This window comes from Capsicum annuum, chromosome 6, assembly GCF_002878395.1.
Source record: "Capsicum annuum cultivar UCD-10X-F1 chromosome 6, UCD10Xv1.1, whole genome shotgun sequence".
NCBI lineage: Eukaryota > Viridiplantae > Streptophyta > Magnoliopsida > Solanales > Solanaceae > Capsicum > Capsicum annuum.
In genome coordinates this window covers 161,606,254-161,626,340 of record NC_061116.1, presented here as the reverse complement: position 1 = coordinate 161,626,340, position 20,087 = coordinate 161,606,254, and the positions used below count along the sequence as shown (strand labels likewise).

The window sequence follows — 20,087 nt, the reverse complement described above, 5'->3', positions numbered from 1 at the left end:
GAGACTGAATGACTATATCTGACAGTCTTGATTCTGTAACTGAAACTATGGAAAGTATTTATCTAACCGACATGCCCCAAATAATTGTAATATAGATGAATTGGGGTCTAATTTGTAACCCCAATTGGAAGGGTGTCCATACCGCGCCACTGGTAAGGACAATCTGTGAATAACCCTCATATAATAGGTAACTCTAGAGAGAACGATGGGAACCCTCATATAACAGGTTAAGCCACCTCATCTACCATCATATAATAGGCTATGATTTCTCAACCTATGTTGGCTACGTAGTTCAGGAATACAAGGATTGCTTCTAAGAATCACACCCTCTTATAATAGGTGAATTCCCATCCTTGGGTTTGCTCGGTCCTAATTCCTACTCCCATATGAATAGACACTGAACATAATTAACTGAACTGGACTAGACTGATTTCATGGAGTTCCGTTGACTGATGGAATACTACTGAGATTTTTGAATTTACTGAGATTTCTAGAGTCACATGACTGACTGAGTTTTATGGATCATGACTTGGATGAGGATATCGTGAAACATGACACTGGCTCTAGGTACACAACTATATTTTTTGGGTACAAGTACCCCCAGGACTCGATAGAAGGAAACTGACAAAGTATGACTTTCTTGAATTCATGGCCAACATCAACAATTCATACTACAATAGTAGGGGGTATTTCATGAAGCACATGGTCATCATAATCTTTTATATAGCTTATAATGCACATGATCATGTCTTAACTTCATCATTTTAATAGCATCACGTAATTGCATTATACAATAATCCTCATGGAAATTATTTTAAAATATAGGGGAACACATACATTCATAACTTGGGTCACAGTCTAACTATCAAGCATAATTTATATTCTCCTAGGCATTTTATCAAACACTTAGGTTGCATGATTTAAGGCTTAGGCATGAGCATGAATTTAATACAACCTTACTTCGTAATTCAACCCAATTTCATGATTTCAGTCCACATATTAGCATAATTTCATAAAGAATTAATAAAGGTTCCATCTTGGAATTCATACAACAGCAACACATGAACATAATTCAATTCATAGAATGAATATCACAATTTGTAATTTAAAACTTGATTCTTGGGCTTCATGGACGAAAAGATTCCATGAATGAACACTATGCATACCTTAGATGAAAGATTCTTGATGATTCACGAAGAAATTTTCTTGAACTTCGATCCCTAATTGAAAACACTAATGTGTTCTTGAGAGAATTTTGAGAGAAAATGGTGTATTTTGGTGTAAATGAGGCTTAATCCCGTGTTTAAGCCTTATATAGGGTTGGGAAAATTACCCCTTTGCCTTTAAGAATATGGACAGTTAATGACTAAATAACTGGGCACCGACACTATGAGTGATGCAATGCATTGAGGGCTACGATGATATACCCGACGCGGCGTGCCATGAACGCGTCGAGCCTCAGTTGTTTTGGCTCTGGCAGTCTACACAATTGGTGACCAACATGATTGGCGATGTGCACACCAAGATCGCGTTGGTCCACTATTTTGGACTTCCAATCTTGATCTAAACAAGTTTTTGAAAAATCCGAAACTTGTCTGGTAACACCTATTGACCTTCCTCATCATGAATCAATAAAAATACGGACTATTAAAGGACATTATGGTGATGAAATGAGATTGCCAACTTTTGAATGCCAAAATTAAGCTAAGTCTGGAATGTAGCTAAAATTTTCTAAGTCTAGGACCCCTTGACACGCTTAAAGGACTGTATTAAGCTTTAGAATCTTATGAGATCTTACACCACCGCGGCGCACCACTATCACGGTGAGCTGCTAGAATCAAAAACCAAAAACGATCCAATCCTCATTTGAAAAATCCAAAACTTACCCGAGACATGCTCCTTACACCCTTGAACGTGATTTGACATGAATACAAGCAACAATTGCCTGCAGGCTTGATGCCCATTCTTAAGTAACAATAGAAAGGGAAGATATGGATTTTGTAGTAGGTCATCCCAAGACCTTGGAGTAGCATAAATCAATTTAGGTCATAGTAGATAGATTGACCAAGTCAGCTCATTTCATCTCATTTAGAGTAGATTACAGCTCGAAGTAGTTAGCCAAGATTTATATCAAGGAGTTGAAGTTGAATGGGGTGACTATTTTTGTTATTTATGATAGTGCTATGTAATTCACCTCTAGGTTTTAGGATGGGTTACATGAGGAGTTAGGCACTAAGCTTGATTTCAGCACTGCTTTTTATCCTCAAATTGATAGGCAATCAGAAAGGACTATTCAGGTGCTTGACAATATGCTAAGGGCCTGTGTGATTGACTTTGGTGACCATTAGGATAATATTTTTTTGTTGTAGGAGTTTTCATACAAAAATAGTTAGCATTTTAGCATTGATATGGCTCCCTTCGAAACACTCGATGGAAGGAGATTTAGATCACCCATAAGGTGGTTTGAAGTTGATGATGTGAAGCTTTTAGGCACTGGTTTAGTGGAGGAAGCTTAGGAGAAGGTAAGGTTCATCCAAAGCAAGTTGTTAGAATCCCAGAGTAGGCAAATGGAATACGCGATCGCAAGGTGAGGGATATGTCATTCAAACTCGGTGAGTAAATTCTGCCTGACGTTTTTCACCGCACCGAACCCATTTCTCACTATAGCGGCTTTGCTATAGCGAGAAAGGGCTCTCCATAACTACCCCAATAAACTTTCTTTGTCTTACTATGCTGGGACTTTGACCGTTATGGCTGTCTCATTATAGCAGAAATTTCATTGCTACAATGGTCTCTAAATAGTAGCTTGAGATGAGTTGCTTCCAGCTCCATTAGACAACACACATTGTTAATTTAGACATCACAATGTAAACCCAACACAACAACCCCTCAACCCACATGCTATGACTTCATTTTTAGTCTCAAAATATTTTAAAAGAGGTCTAGATTACTAGGTCATCCCCTAATGGAATACAACATCCCCAAAATACCACATCGTGAATCAAGATTCACCATGAATAGGCAAACACTAATTTTTTAGCTCAAACCACCCTACTTTGAAATTTTATTAACTCAACTCTCTTGGAGAACTCTAGAAGGGTACTTTGGCTCTAACCATTCTGTAACTATTAGGAAGATCGTTACAAATATAAAATAATAATATGTATATTACCAATAGAGGGATTAAACTATTTAAAAATAAATACTTTTTAAAGTAAGTAATTTATGTATAACATTTTTTCGTATTTAATCACCATAGATCCATTCATTTATTACAAATCCCGAGTCACAAATAATCACTATATTTTCTATTATTGGTTGTATATATATGAGTAGTCACGATATATAACACCCTAGATTTTTTACCCTTAGAAAATTTCTTGAATTTCTGGTTTCTAGACAGGATACGACTAAGGGGTACCAGTTGTATATTGGGGTACATTTGTATAGGTTGGTCATATGCTGACCAGTGATTGATGGTGGGTTAATTTGGTTTCTGAAATGGATATGACTTAGGTGGTACAAGTTATATTAGTAGATACGAGTCGTCTGGTTTGGGGTTTTTTCTTCACTTAATCTTAGACGTGGAAACTTAAGTTGGATTTGAGTACGAGTGGTTCACCATGAGTTATAAGCCAGGGTACGAGTCGTACCATGGACTCATATGGTGGACAGTGTTCAAACCTCTTGAGATTCTATTTGGCCAGGGGTAGGGGTCAAAGGTATGAGTCGTGTGCTTTGGGTACGACTTGGTTTGGGTAAGTCATACCTTGGATAGTGTTGGGTCCAAGGGGGAGGCCCATGGTACAAGTGGTGGTCACCACTCGTATCGGAGGGTATGACTGGTATGGTTAGTCGTACCCCCTGACAAAAATTTTATGCAATTTAAGTAAGAGCAATCTGGACATTTCTCCACTTAACCTATTAAGGCCCCACGAGTTTTAACATACTTGGGAGCTAGGGTTTTGTCTTAAGGATTAATTTGGGGCATTTGCTGGTGATTTCTCTTCATTATCTTATCAATTAAGGCATGTACTCCTTCCTTCATTGTTAGTTCCAACTAAAGGCATATTTTGTAAATTATTTTCATGGCAAAACTGTTATATGGTTTTGGGTTTTCAAATATATATTGGGGGTTTTAGTTATAATGGCTTAGTTATGATTTCTCATGTTTTAATTATGTATTTACATATTTTAGTGGTGGTTTGGATACTTGGTTGCATGGGAATGGTTAATTGATATTTGATTTTGGTTTTGGAAATATTGTGCCCCTAATATGTTTGATAAAATGCTTATGAGAATGTTTTTACTATATTGTTGGACTTTTTAATATAACTATTACATAATATGGTTTGGTAATGGAACCCTAAATGGTATAAATGGTTTAAATGGTTAAATGAAATGGTTTGGTGGTCATGGTTATGGTTAGTTAAACTCCTTATGGGGTATAATGGAATTCCCCATGAAAATATAATAATGGAACACTTATGGGGTACATGGGACTCCCCCAAGTTAACTTGGTAAATGGGTTCATGGGAATCCCTTAACCTGTTGAGGTTTAGCTAAGGACAATACTTGCAAGTTATAGTCGGTATGACGATACCACTATTAATAGCCTTGGTTAATAATAAATGGAATAATGGATTGGTTAATTGAAAATGGTTTTAATTGGACAATAATGGTGGGGTATGATAGCTAACCGTGAAGGTGGGAGTTCAATGAACAAACAATGGAAACTCATGTTTGCTGACATGAGGGATTGGTCATGGAAACCATATATAATCATATGGTGGAACGACAAATCTCAAAACATCATAGCATTTTGGTCGCTCTCTATGATACATATGTATCATATATTATGAGGTACACAAGAATCCTCAAATGGTGGAACCGCAAATCTCAAAATATCATAGCCAAGTGCATCACCAGAATTTTGCCGCTCATCATCTGTTGGGAGTTATGGAAATCAAGATGCAACAGGAAGTTTGAAAATATTAGACCATCCTTTTACAGAACTAAAACTAATATCCTTCTTTCTTTTTTGCAGGTCTTAAATAATAAATTTTGAGCAGCAAAATTTTTAGTAAATTGGCATCAGATTTTCTCAGCTTGTGAGGCAATACTGGAACAAAAAAGTTCTAAAATTGTTAAATAGATGAGACCAATATCACTCACAGTGAAACTTAATAGCGATGGAAGTTGTGTACACGATATCTGTGGTGGAGGGTTTATAGTTCGTGATGATTAGGGAAGATTCATAAGTGCCTCATTTATACCTCTAAGCCCGAGGACAAGCAACATGGCTGAAGCAGCTACACTATTAGCTGGGATCAAATGGTGTATAACTCGAGGCCGCAGACTATCTATTTGTGAAACGGACTCTCTCCTAATAACTAAGTGTATAAGAAAAGAATGGAAAATACCCTAGAAAATTGATTCCTTCATATGTGACATTCAGGGACTAGTTGAAGAACATGGATTAGTGATCAACCATTGTCTTAGAGAGGCAAACAAACCTGCAGATAAATTAGCCAGCCTGATTAATGGATATTAAATGATCCATGTCTTCAACTCTCTTGTTTAACTCCCTTCTCAAGTCAAGGGACTTGTCAATACAGACAGATGGAATCTACCTTTGTTTAGGATCAGTGTAATCAAACCTGCCAACATTGTATATGACCCCATTGATTTTGTAAATAATCTAGAAGGGGGAGTAGTTAGTTGTTTAGGCTAGCTCTCAGGCCTACCCGCACTGATCATGTACCAAGTTTGGTATTCCAAACTCAAAATTGTAACTTTTTGCACATCAATGATCAATGGAGGCAATGCTTAATTAAAAAAAAAGAGCGAAGGGTACTTGGAAATCCCCCACTTTTATGGTATCTCCGGTTTATGCGGCTACACGCAACGAATCCAGTTCAGGGGGTTACAATGGACCCATATAGTCTGTGGGTGGTTTTAGGACGGTTAAGCTACACATACCTAGGTTAATGATTTTAAATGCATGCTAAACCCAGTTCTCTTTCTCGACATGGTTATTTATATATGTATGATTTGTATGCATATGGTTGGTTTACTTGGTTTTAATAGATGACATTATTTTATTCTTATCCTGAGTTTATGCTAGCATTCATCTGCTAACCCATCTTCGGGTGGCTGTATCCCAATGCGATACAGGAACCGGCCACTCAACTCCTCCTGCATAGCGTTCTGATTTCAGGATCATCTTTTGGATTAAAGTGACAAGCTTTCATCTTTCCAGAAGGCTCCATTTCATGTTATGGACACTTTCATATACTTTGGTTTATTTATGGATATTGGTTTTGGTTATGGTTGGGGGCATGTCCCAATCAGATATTGATTTTCTTTTGGTTAAAGACTTTTGTGGAACTACTATGGGTTGGTATGGGCAGGATCGATATTGGTGTCATCCTTAGTATTGACATTGGCGTGGGGGTTGATACCATTGGACTAAATTTCTCACTGCTCCATCCTTTTATATTATATTATGGAACTTGATTTGGTTATTATTTTGGTTTTAGCTTACGATTTTGGTTGGTTGTGGTTATTGTTTGGATTTTGGGACGGTTTGGCTCATTTGGATCGGTCTCGATTATAGACTTATCCCAAAGTTTGGATTAGTTCTATTCCATGCTATCTTGTTATATGTTCGGAATTCATCCGACTCAGGGTATATGCTAGATGGTTGGGATGGGTATCGAGGGTGGTCTCTGATCCTGGATGGACTTGAGATGTCCCTTACAACAAGGCCCCTGGTCGGGTCGTGTTACAATAATATTCTAAGCCATTACATATTATTGCTACAGAGTAATGGTTGATCTAGTTTTTTTTTTGTAATAACTGAACTTTACTTTATGTGTTCTGTATTTTGTATTTGATGTTACATCTTCGGAGCTAGATGGGCTCACACTATGGTGTTGGTCTCTGATTCGGATCTGACCTAAAACTTCTACTGCGTGATACCTTCCGACTCATCCATTTGCTGAGTTCATATTTTCCTCTATATAGATAGTCCCCTCACTTTCTCAATACTTACAAAGTTATTTATGGAAAATGAAAAAGTTTTTCAATTTCTTTAGCAGAAAATGATATGAAAATTCCTCAAACATTTTTGATGTGACACATGTTCCTTTGCTTTTATAGCTATGGGCACGTGCCTTTTCAAGATTGATCCAAATTGTGACTGATTATCGAGGAAATGATGACTTTTATTTTCCAAAGCATATAGAAGGTCTTCCATTTTATTACTTTGATTCACTAATTTCACACCTTTTTTTCAAAATTCTTTCCTGTTATTTCTCTGACTTTCAAAATTCATCGAAAATTACCGCCTTCTTAACTATTTTTTTACTTGCTTAAATCACTTTCACTTTCATAACCATGTTGAAACCTTCTCTACCTCTAAACGCTCCTATAGTCACGCACGAAAGTTTTACAATACCAAAATCATTCTCTAAAAATTTTATACTAATTCAACCAATATTTGGTGACGAGAAGAAAAATCCTAATTTATTTTCACAAAATAAAAAACAAAATTAGAATCTATGAAGATATTAGAGCTTAATGCGTCGGGTGGGGGTGGGATAAGGGGGAGAGAGAAGTGGGGAACAACAATTTGAAGGCACAAATCACAATTGAGGATTGCATATCATTATTGGAGAAAGAAGATGTCTGGTGGCGTTTTACAAATGATCCTGAATTTTTACAAATGACCAAATTTTGACTTTTGCCCAAAAAATATTGTTCCTCCTTAATTTTAAACAAGTAATTAATTTATCTCTTCATAAGTCGAAATATTTATCCATGTGGAGTGACAATTTACTTCCCTTTAAAACAAAAATAGAGACGATATAATGCACACTATTTTTTTTTCTTCCAAACTGGGGATAGGGAAGGAAAAATGCAGGAGGGAATTATAATGTGGCAAATCGAATACTCACCAAAAAGTAAAAAATTCAGATAGCCAACTAACTGATTATCACCGACTTTAGATGTGTTTTAATACATAAATAATGATACTTTATGTAGAAAAAAAGTAAACAATAATAATTGAGGAGTTAAATTCACAAATAAATAATAATTCATGTGTGTTTTTCATCATTAACTTTAATTTCAAAAATAAATATCTATGACTTACTAAAAACTTGATCAAAATGACTATAAAAACAAGATTTTTAGGGTTTAGATCTCACTTTTCCTTAATTTTAGTCATCATCTACGATTAACAGGAGACCGCGTTTATCCAAGTCCATTAATCTCCTCAGGTAAATTCCCAAATTCACCCACCTTCCCCTTGAAAATTGATAGTAATGCATTTCCTCACTATTTGTTTATTGTTTATGCTTTAAGATTAATGACGTTTATTTAGGTAGATATATGCTCATATATATGTTTTGCTACACCGGTAGGTCCGAGGTCCATTTTCTTAACATAGAACAGTGTTATAGGTGTTTTTAATTTTTATTTTTACTTGATGTTGGTATCATGTTATTTTATTCATACTTCAGCTTTTGAGTGGTTTTAAAGTGTTTCAACTAATTATCTTGTTATATGATTTTAAACAATAGATAGTTTTTGAGTCGAATTAGGCTCGATGCTATTTTTACCCTTTGAATATACGATCTAAAAAAAATTTTGAGCCCCTCTGCCATTATATCTTTCCTTATATCAAGAGATTCAATTTACATTTAATCAATAAATTTCGTTTTTGCCCTAATTGCACAGATCCAATTAACACCCTTGCCAATACATAACTCCCCACTGAATAATAGTGCTAACATCATTTTTTGTTGAGCTGGTTGTTAGCATTAGTGGGAGGAAACAAAATCTTGCATATGTTGCTCCGCACCGCGCGGCTTTCCTATTAGCTGTCTTCAAAAATATTAAGTGTGTCAGTAGAATTCTTCAAAAATGCATTTTTGGTCTCGCATCAAAAATAGAGTCCTTAAAACTTATTAGTTGTGATGTTTTTTCATATTACCTTGTGTTGCTTCACTTGGGAGCCGAGTCTTTCGAAAATAACTTCTCCATCATCATGAGATAGTAGTGAAGTCTGCGTGCACTCTCTCCTCCTGACATCCCACTGGAATCCACGGACTATGTTGTTGTAGCGGGGAGAAACAAAAATATGTTGTATACTTTATACAGTGTCAAATGCTAATGTGCACTTCTAATATTAGGTTAATTTTTTTTCTTGAATTTGATTTCTAAGGAAACGTTTTCAAAAGCTCAATATATGTATGAGAGATTGAGAGTGTTATGCTTCTACATGTTTGCATTTTTGAATGGAGATTTTTAAGTGCTTTTTATCCTGTTCTCTGAACTCCTGTTGACCTTTTGCAATCTTAAGTTTGAGTGACAAGTTTCTAATGTATCTCAATTGTTCATTGCTTAGATTTATTCTTATTAGGACGTTAAATTTATACCTGCTGAAAGGATTTGAGACCATATTACGACCGGCCTGTTGTAGGATCCATTTAAAAAAAACCATCAGGGACACAATTCATCTAATGCCAGGAGTAATAATTTCATGCCCAGGGTGGCTTGGAACTTCGGGTGTTTATGTTAACCATACAGCATTACACACTAACATTCTTGGGTCCAAGTTGATGCGTCTTTTTTTGTTTTAATTTTTTGCTTGGAGGAGAGTGTTGCTGTAGCTCATGCCGAAAGGTTTTACATTTATCTTCTACTGAAGCATAGTTTATTCAGGTCGAAAATTAGCTATCTTGTTTGCCCAACTTTTGGCTTTTCTCCTTCAGATGCTTTTTTCTCCAATAGTTATTTTATTGCCCAGAATGGTTTGCTTTCTGATGTGGATTTCTGACATTTCTTCTTTATTTTTGTAAGCTTTTATTGGCATCAACAAAGTTAGAGATTCCAGCTAAATGTCGGCCACTGAGGAGGTTGTTGCATGCAATGGGAATACATGTAGAATCAATGGAACTGGAATTCAGCTTTATCCAGTTTCTCCCAATGACTTTGGCGAAGGTTTACCATATGCTCCTGTGGATTGGCCAAATGCTGGTGATAAGTGGGGCTGGCGGGCGGGTAAAAGAGCTACATCTTTAGGCACCTTTAAAGATAGATATCTGTATCTTCCAAAGAGTCTTCAGGGCCAGAAAGATGGAAAGAACAATGCTTTTCGAAGTAAGGTTTCCGTTAAACAATATCTCCAGTCTCAGTATCCAAGTTTGGATATCAACCAGTTCTTTGCCTCATTCAGTTGGATGATTCCTTCAAACGAGTCACCAAGCTCAAAAGGTTAGCTTTGACAAGGCTCTTCAGTATCTTGCATGTAGGGATTTGTTTGGTTGTTTGCATCAATTAATAAAAGCTTTTATCACATGGCTCACTGTGTATATTAAATTTCCAAATGGAACAGCAGTTGTATGTAAGGACCTATCCCAAATCACCTTTCTCACCCTTTGGTCTTTACATATGTATCCTTGTCCTGGACTCTGTTTCATCTCTAATCTTTTTCGTAACAGATATCCGAAGGGACCGTTCCATCTCTTATCTTCATGGAGTACTTTATTTGTTTCCATTTCTGTCAAATGTGAATGTTATTATACCAGTTGCAAGTACTTGCAATTTACCAAACAAAATATGTGAAAATTTGTATAATGCTACTAGGAGCAAAGGAGCAAACTATGTTATGTTCTCATAATTAAGAGGAGTATTTAATATTTCTAATACCCATTGACAAAATATTTTGGAATATCCATTATTTCCATTAATTATTTAAGAGAAACAGTGGATGTAGCTCATTAGCTAACTACTCTCAAAATGGAAGGTGACATCCATTTTAGGTCGAATTGTGTATTATAAGAATCAAAATATATTTAAAATGTAAGCACAAATGTGTTGTTCATAATGAAATTTGTTGGAATGATTGTTGTATTTTGGAGAATGTTTCTTAATGTTTAATTATCAAAAGATGAATAATGTTAATGTTCAAAAATTACCACTATATATATGGGATATGGGAGAATGCACAAATTTTGTTGTCCTCAGAAGGGCAATATAAGCGTTTTGATTCTTTGACGATATCAAAGCTGCTACAAGTGGTTGTTTCCGATGCTTTTCCTTGCCCATTTTCACTCATTCTTTTTCTTAAGTTCATTCGATGTGGGCCTCTACAAATGGTATATTCACATTGTAGTAACTTTTTGTGAATTTTTTTGCCCCTTACTCCCTTTGGTTTATATTCTATGGGATTTTACACTTAAGTCCAAAATAATTAATCTTCTACATATTCAAGAAGATGTTTATAGCTCCATTTCTTTTTCTTCAAATTTATGCTTTTATAGATAAGTGAATTTTTACATAACCACGAAATCATATTAAATTGGTGCTATTTAATTAAAGATTATTTAGTGAAAACGCGTCTTATGTTTTAGGAGTAAGTGATTACTTAAGGAGTGTGCCTGAGCTAAAGTTACTGCCATGTGATTTGGAGGTCATGGGTTCAAGCCATGGAAACAACCTCTTACAGAAATGCAAGGTAAGGTTACGTACAGGAGATCTTTGTGCTCCAGCCCTTCATCGGACCTTGTACATAGTGGAAGTTTTACTGCACCGGGCTTCTCTTTTGTTCTCGAGCTAATAACACTTGATAATATGAACAAGAGGGAGTGTTAGATTACCCTTTATATCACAACCACAAAACAACATACCCCGTGTAATCCCACAAGTGGGGTTTGGGGAGGGTGCTGTGTGTGCAACCTTGCCTTCTACCTTGTGAAGGTAGAGATGTTGTTTTTGATAAATCGTTGGCTTAAGAAAAGCATGCCAGAAACACAAGTCTGTAAAACAAATACAATAGCGAAGAAACCATGCTGATAACAATGAAGAACAGAACAATAGCAACGACAAAATAATACGGTTATTGAAGCAAAGAAAGCTACACAATACTAAAATCAAAGAATAACATAGAAGGAGACAATGTTTTGAAAAGTGAGAGGTCAAAAAAAGCGACGAGGGCTCACTTCATTAAAGCGTGACGCAAAGGACACACTTTTTTCCATTAAACCGCTATTTAGTACAAAATTTAAAAATATGAAATATGCATAGATAAATTACCAAGAAGTCAATAGATAACATAATCTGTCAACTCTTTAAATAAAAAGTAAATAATAGATAGTCATAACATATTAAGAAATTCTCTTAAAGCATCCAAGCAAACGACTTAAGTACCAAAAATCTGTCTCGGCTTAATCAGCAACATATATGATGTATAAACAACATCAAATAAAACTTCTATTTTACATGTTAAAGATATTTTCATGCCAGCATGACAACAAGCATGGATTGACAACAAGGAGTTAATTGAATGGTCAAAGCATCGGTTGCTTCCACCTATGTCCTTCTTCGACTGCCTTGACACCTTTCAAGCAACATCCTATTCTTCAACAAGATCTTCAAACTCTTGAAGTGTCATCACATTATTATTTTGAACAAGATTATCTTCATTATTAGAGGCCTCATCACAAGGGTTCTATTTGAACTTGAACGTGGACCTTCTCTTTCCTTGCTCCTTAAAGTACAACAACAACAAACAACAACAAACCCAGTGTATTCCCACAAAGTGGGGGTCTGGGGAGGGTAAAATGTATGCAGTCCATACTTGCTCCTTAAAGTACTCCCCCTAAAACCATAAATATTCTCCTCAACGCCACTTGCCAAAGCAACATGGACATAAGTGAGATCTTCTTCTTCTTCTTATAATTCTTCATCTGCATGATTTGGAGGGGCTCCCATTAGCCATTCATTTGCGTCATTAATACTATCCAAAAAAATTGGACCAACGGTATGATGAGCATTGTAACGATTCACTAATGTTCTATTATATTTGATGAACACTAGATCATTAAGGCGTTTTAACTCAAGCGTATTTCTCTTTTTATTATGAATCTGCACATAAGTTATAGAAAATCATTAATAGGAGTACTTAGGACAATTCAAATACCGCTTAATTTAATAATAATATAATGTAGTTTCTCACATGTTCATACTCACCCAATTTCTCTCACAACCGGATGGGCTATAAGTTAAACTTTGAACTCTAAAGCAAACTGTTGCAAGTTTGGGATGTTATGACCATATTACATCCACCATTCAACTACAACAACAACAACAACAAACCCAGTATATTCCCACAAAAGTGTGGTCTGGGGAGGGTAAAATGTACGAAGTCCATACCGCTACCTCCAAAGAAGTAGAGAAACTATTTTCAATAGACCCCCGGCTCAAGATAGAGAATAGTAAACAGGAGCGTAATGAAACATGAAGCATGATGGATGACATAACATAAAAGGAATAAGACATAATAAAATAGAAATCAGAGCAATACGAAATAAGGTAGATAAGCGCAATATGAGATAAGAGGTAAGCCATAGGACATCTGGAATACGACCCCCACCTAGCATTAACATACACACAGGCCAGAGACACCCGCCACACCCAGAACCTTCTGATTAGGGGCTCCTACCTATGGACACAGTCCTAGGATTACTAACCCGGCTATACAAGAGCTCTTCTAACTACTTGTTACAACCTACGCACACAACCTAGCCTTCTACCTTTATCCGTGACCTCTACACATTCCTATCTAAGGTCATGTCTTCAGTAAGCTAAAGCTGCTCCATGTCATGTCTAATCACTTTCCTCTAGTACTTCTTCGGCCTACCTCTCCTCCTCTTGAAGCCATTCAACGCAAACCTCTCACACCTACGAACTGGGGCATCTGTGCCCCTCCTCATCACATGCCCAAACCATCTCAACCTTCCTTCCCGCATCTTGTCCTCCGCCGAAGTCACTCCCACCTTCTCCTGGACAATCTCATTCCTAACTTTATCCTCTCTAGTAAGTCCATACATCCAACGCAACATTCTCATTTCCGCCACCTTCACCCTTTGAATGTGGGAGTTATTGACTGGCTAACACTCTGCTCCATATAGCATGGCTGGACGGACTGCCACTCTATAAAATTTGCCTTTAAGCTTAAGTGACACCTTCTTATCACACAACACTCCCGAGGCGAGCCTCCACTTCATCCAACCAGCTCCAATACGGTTAGAGACATCCTCATCAATCTCGCCATTCCCTTGAATCATAGACCCAAGATACTTAAAACTATCCTTCTTACAAACATCCTGGGAATCCAACTTCACCACTACATCGTTCTCCTGCCTCAAGTCACTAAACTTGCACTCCATATACTTCGTCTTGGACCTCCTTATCCTAAGGCCTCATTTGTTTGCACTTAATGGGGGTCTGAATCTAAATGATTTAGACTTCAGACCATAAAGTGCATTTGTTTTTTATTATAATTTTAGCTCTTAATATGTCTGAATAGGTCTTATTCATTCAGATATAAAACTACGTCTTAATAGGTCTGAAGAGGTATTCTAGTGTTGGATAATATTCACCGTCACTCTATTCATAATCATCAGTCAGTACCAATAACCACCCCTGCCACCGCCACTATTGTCAACCACCACCCACCACCACCAACCACCTCTGCCATCGACAACAAATATCGCTACCAAGTACTATTGTCAACCGCTATTACACCTACTACCTCTATTATTCTAATTATATTCACCGCCACCACCACCGTCAACAACACCACCATTATCAACCACCACCAGTCAATCCCTCATCTATCACAACTAGCACCACCACTAACTACCACTAATACATCACAACCTCCACACATTCTTCGGCCGCCACCACCATTGTCACTAGTAACGCCACCCCTACCGCCACTTCAACCACTATCATCGCTACAATTTATCTCTACTAGCAATCATCTCCACCATCACAACTAACAACATCTTCAACTAGCACCAACACATCATAAACCATCATGCATTCATTTTTCAGTCAGCACAATCAACACCTCCAACTACTAACATCAAACAAAGTAACGTCACAACCCCTACCACCACTATCAATCACCACCATCGTAATAATCATTACAATATCAAACATCACAACTATCACACCAACATTATTAATCACTAACATCAATCATTGTCACCGCAACTATCATTATAAACCATCTCCACTATCACTAACAAACATAAATATTTTTTTAAAATCAAATAATAATTTTGTTGTATTAAATTACATACTTTTCTAATATATAATTAATTTTTTATTGAATTGTATTTTTTATTTTATTATATATACAAATAAATTTTTTTTGCACAATCAGATGTTGAAAAACGAACAGTCTTAATCATTCAGTTTTCAGATGTAGAGACAACATCTTAATCCTTCAAATTCAGACGTTGAATCTTAAAAAAAACAAATGCAGCCTAAACCCCTTAGATTCAAGGGTTTGCCTCCAAACCTTCAATTTTTCATTCACACCCCCCCGCGTCTCATCAATCAGCACTACATCGTCCGCAAACAACATACACAACGGCACCTCCCCTTGAATACTCCGCATCAACACGTCCATCACTAACGCGAACAAGAACGGACTAAGAGTTGAACCCTGATGCAACCCTGTCTCGACCGCAAAATGCTTTGAGTCCCCTTTCGCCGCTCTCACCCGAGTCTTCCCTCCATCGTACATGTCCTTAATAGCTCTGATGTACGCCATCGGGACCCCTTTCGCCTCTAAGCATCTCCAAAGCACCTCCCTAGGAACTTTGTCATACGCCTTTTCCAGGTCGATGAACACTATGTACAAATCCCTCTTCCTTTCCTTATATTGCTCCATCAATCTCCTCACCAGGTGGATTGCCTCTGTCGTTGAGCGACCAAGCATAAAACCAAACTGGTTCTCCGAAATGGACACGATCCTTCTCAATCTTTGCTTAACCATCATCTTTCAAATCTTCATAGTATGACTCAACAGCTTGATACCCCTATAGTTGGTGCAACTCTGAATGTCACCCTTGTTTTTATATAACGGAATCATCGCACTCCACCTCCAAGCCTCAAGCATTCTCGCCGTTTTGAAAATGTCGTTAAACAAATTAGTCAACCACCTTAAGCCTGCCCTACCTATAAACTTCCAAAAATCCACCGGTATCTCGTCAGGCCTCATCGCCCTCCCCCTCCGCATCCTAGGAATAGCCTCTCTGACCTCCACAACCTTAAAATGTCTACAATAACTGAAATCACGTCTCTCTTCCGATTGCTCCAACTCCCCTAACTCAATGCCTCTATCTCCCTCTCGTTCAAGAGCTTATGAAAATACTCGTGCCATCTCTTCTGAATGTGGCCATCCTCCACCAAAACTCTACCATCCTCCCCTTAATGCACTTTACTTGGTCGAGGTCCCGGCCCTTCCGCTCCCTAGCCTTAGCAAGCCTATACAACCTCTTTTTCCCGCCTTTCTCCTCTAACCCCGCATATAATCTTTCAAACGCTGCTACCTTAGCAGCCATAACTGCTAGCTTAGCCTCTTTCCTTGCTACTTTGTAGACCTCCCTATTCACCCACTTCTCCTCTGCATCTTTACTCTCAATCAGCTTAACATATGCCTCCTTCTTAATCTCCGCTTTCTTCTCGACTTCTTCATTCCACCACCAATCCCCCTTATGCTGTCCTGCCCGCCCCCTCGAAACACCCAACACTTCTCTAGCCGACTCCGTGATGCAACTGGCAGCCCTATCCCACATAACATCCACGTCCCCGCTACACTCCCACACCGCCATTCCCGCCACTTTCTCCTTAATCTCCTGTGCACTAATTGGCGTCAAGCCACCCTACCTAATTCTAGGCCGACCCTCTCCGGCCCTTTTCATCTTGCTCTTCTTGATAATCAAGTCCATCACCAGAAGCCTGCCTGTACTGAGTCGAAAGATGCTCACTCGGAATGACTTTATAGTCCTTACATAAGACCCTATCCCCTTTCCTAAGCAGTAGAAAGTCAATCTGAGTCTTGGCTATTGCGCTTCAGAAGGTAATCAGGTGATCCTCCTTCTTCGAGAAGCTCGAATTCACCACCACCAGCCCAAAGGCCCTCGTAAAATCCAACAGAGCCGCTCCCTCATCATTTCTATCACTGAAACCAAAACCTCCATGCACATCGTCATAACCTCCTGGCAAAACCCCAATGTGCCCATTGAAGTCCCTTACTATAACAATCTTCTCTGAACTAGGCACACTTCTCACCACCTCGTCTAACGCCTCCCAAAACCTCACTTTCACCTCCTCCTCCAAGCCCACCTGCAGCGCATAAATAGTACACACATGCAGCGTAAACCCCCCAATGACCAACTTAATCGTCATCAGCCTATTACTGACCCTCTTAACCTCCGCCACCTGCCCTCTAAGTTCCTCATCTACTAAGATCCCCACTCCATTCCGACGCCTGTCACTCCCTGAGTACCACAACTTATACCCATCCACATCCCTAGCCTTAGATCCTACCCACTTAGTCTCCTGGACACCCGCAAACATCCACCATTCAACTGTAGAAGAATTATTTTAAAATTTAATAACTTAAAAGTTAAAGCTCTAAACACGATTAAAAGTTGAAATGCTCACCTGGTGACCTCAAGGTTCTAGCTCTAATGGTTGATTCCACTCCAAGTAGCCCATTAATTTTCATGTACCTACCAAGTTCCTCCCCTATTTTGTCTTGCAAAACTTTATTTGGGATGATCTACTCAACACGTGCAGATATCCCAACCACACGTCTTCATTTGAAGTCTTCATCTCATTATTTTTATAATGGAGCTTGAGGTTCAAAATATGTTTTGGTGCATGCAAAGGTTGATGAAGGTGATTTATCTACCTTGCATCAATAATTTCAAAATCTTTCTCATATTTTCTTTCATCATAATTAAATTCCTTTTCAATACTTTTGCCCTATCCATGACTTCATGAATGTAGCCCACTGGTGTTTTTTTTCTCCCCATCCACCAAACAAAGTACAATAACTAGAGACCACCAACTTTAAGTGCTTGAACAACGTCATTCCAAAAATATGGACTAATGATGTATCTGACAACTTCTTTCCCAAGAGCTTCCTTTGGATAAATACTTTCATTCTATTCATTTGACATGAACAATGTTCACAAATTTTTCCTTTGCGTAGAAAAAGCTATACAAAGTAAGAAAAGTTGTTGCAAACCTTGTCTTGGCGGTTTTACCAAATTTATTTGGTTTGTGTATCTCCTCATCATGTTCAACAACAATGCCCTTTGATTGATATAAGAATGTATCTTAACAACTTTAGCAAAAATTGTTCAAAAAAAGATTTAGTAGTCAGTAAGTAAAGATAATTCAAGATAATTCACGTGAAGATTTTTTTTCACGTGAATTATCTTTACTTACTAACTACTATCTGTACTTCCCTGCTCAAAGAGGTCCAAGGCAGGGAGATCCATTGTCTCCTTTTCTCTTAATCATTGCCATGGAGGAGTTGAACAATATGATCAAGGTAGCAAAAAGCAATGAGTGCCTTAGATGTTTTGAGGTGGCAACAAACTCAAACTCTAATTCAAATGTCAACATGGAAGTCACACCTCTCCAATATGCAGATGACACATTAATTTTTTGTGATGCTAATGAAGGTCAACTGATGATTTTGAGATCAATTTTGGTTTTGTTTAAAGGTGTATCTGGGTTACATATCAACCGGAGGAAGATCATGTCGTTTCCAATCAGTGAGGTTCCTAGCATGGTAGAATTGTCTAGAGTTCTGGGAGGTGAAATAGGGTCCTTGCCTACTACCTATTTGGGAATGCCTTTAGGAGCCAAGTCAAAGTCTGTAAACATTTGGAGCACGATGATTGAAAAGTGTGAAAAGAAGCTAACTAGATAGAAATCACAATATCTTTCTCTAGGAGGCAGAGTAACTCTCATAAACTTTGTTTTGGATGCCCTTCCAACATACATGAAGTCCATCTTTCCCATTCCAGTTGGAATTGGAATCATTCAGAGATTAGACAAGGTGAGAATGGACTTTCTCTGGAAAGGGAACAAAGAAAATAACTCTACAGTACTATACTTAGTGAAGTGGAACAAAGTTCTCTTAGGGAAGAAATAAGGGGGCTTAGGTACAAGAAGTCTAAAGCTACAAAGCAAAGCATTTAGATTAAAATGGCTTTGGAGGTACTCCTAAGAACCTCAAGCATATTGGAGCAAGATCATCAAGGAAAAATTCGGAGAAGAGAATAGGTGGATGACAGAAGAGGTTCATATTTCCTATTGTGTTAAGTCTATGGAGATCCATCAGAGTATTTTGGCCTTTTTTAAAAAATCACATTGTTGTCAAAGTAGGAAATGGTCTCAAGACTTCCTTTGGGGATGACAAATGGTTGGGTCAGATAGTCTTAAAAGTTTGTTCCCTCAGATGTATCGGGTGGCTGTCCAACAACAATTGTATGTTGCAGACTCTTGGACACATCAAGGGTGGAACATCCAATTTAGGAGGAACTTCAATGACGGGGAAATGAATAAAGTGACTGAATTTTTTAATGTGTTGGAGGAATTTCAACAATAACATACCCAGTGTATTCCCACATAGTGGGGTTTGGGGCGGGTAGAGTGGTACGCAGACCATATCACTACCTCAGGTGAAGTAAAGAGGCTGTTTTCGGTAGACCCCCGGCGTAAAACCGATAACAGTATAACAAACACAAAAGATAAGCAAGGGAAGCAGTTTTAACTCAAGAAAACCTTAAGAAAAGGAATTTTTTCCTTTGTTCCAGATGTTACCTCTGTGGTGAAGAGGGTGAGACAGTCATCTGATTCTACAATGCAAGATTACATGTCAACTTTAACCTCAGGGGTATTATTTGGGTTATGATCAACAAAATTACTCAATTATTATTTAGCTGGGAGGAGGCAGGAGCAAGAGCTACAGAGACAGATGGAGAATTGTCCCAGCTTGTATTTGGTGGACAATATGGAAAGAGAGAAATTTTAGATATTTTGAAGGCAAAAACTGTGATCTATAGAAGATCAAGCTGAATTGTATCAAATTGTTTTGTTTTTGGTGTAAACAAATATACTTAAGGATACTGAGTCAATCATTGACATCCTAGGCTCTTGTTAAGATTTTGATTCAGTTCTCCATTCTATTATGATGT

At 37.8% G+C, this 20,087-nt stretch overlaps 1 protein-coding gene and 1 long non-coding RNA gene across 2 annotated transcripts; one reads left to right on the top strand and one right to left on the bottom strand.

Moving 5' to 3' along the window:
- The first annotated feature begins 8,142 nt into the window (after positions 1 to 8,142).
- On the top strand, positions 8,143 to 10,539 carry LOC124899262. Its single transcript, XR_007056484.1, has 2 exons — positions 8,143 to 8,285; positions 9,871 to 10,539. It is a non-coding gene; the product is annotated as an uncharacterized LOC124899262 (long non-coding RNA).
- A 4,877-nt stretch (positions 10,540 to 15,416) lies between these two features.
- LOC124899542 lies at positions 15,417 to 16,700 on the bottom strand. The gene is made up of 2 exons (XM_047414448.1): positions 16,390 to 16,700; positions 15,417 to 15,495 (listed from the first exon to the last, which is right to left on the bottom strand). Exons 1-2 carry the CDS (start codon positions 16,698 to 16,700, stop codon positions 15,417 to 15,419), a joined length of 390 nt encoding a protein of 129 aa, XP_047270404.1.
- Between the last annotated feature and the right edge of the window lie 3,387 nt (positions 16,701 to 20,087).

Bases quoted from the DNA above. Each gene is read 5' to 3' on its own strand.
- LOC124899542 (XM_047414448.1), bottom strand. From the start codon at position 16,700: ATGGCGGTGTGGGAGTGTAGCGGGGACGTGGATGTTATGTGGGATAGG. The intron at 15,496-16,389 runs GTTAGAGGAGAA...TGTTCGCGTTAG, and splicing joins TTTGAAAGATTATATGCGGG to TGATGGACGTGTTGATGCGG.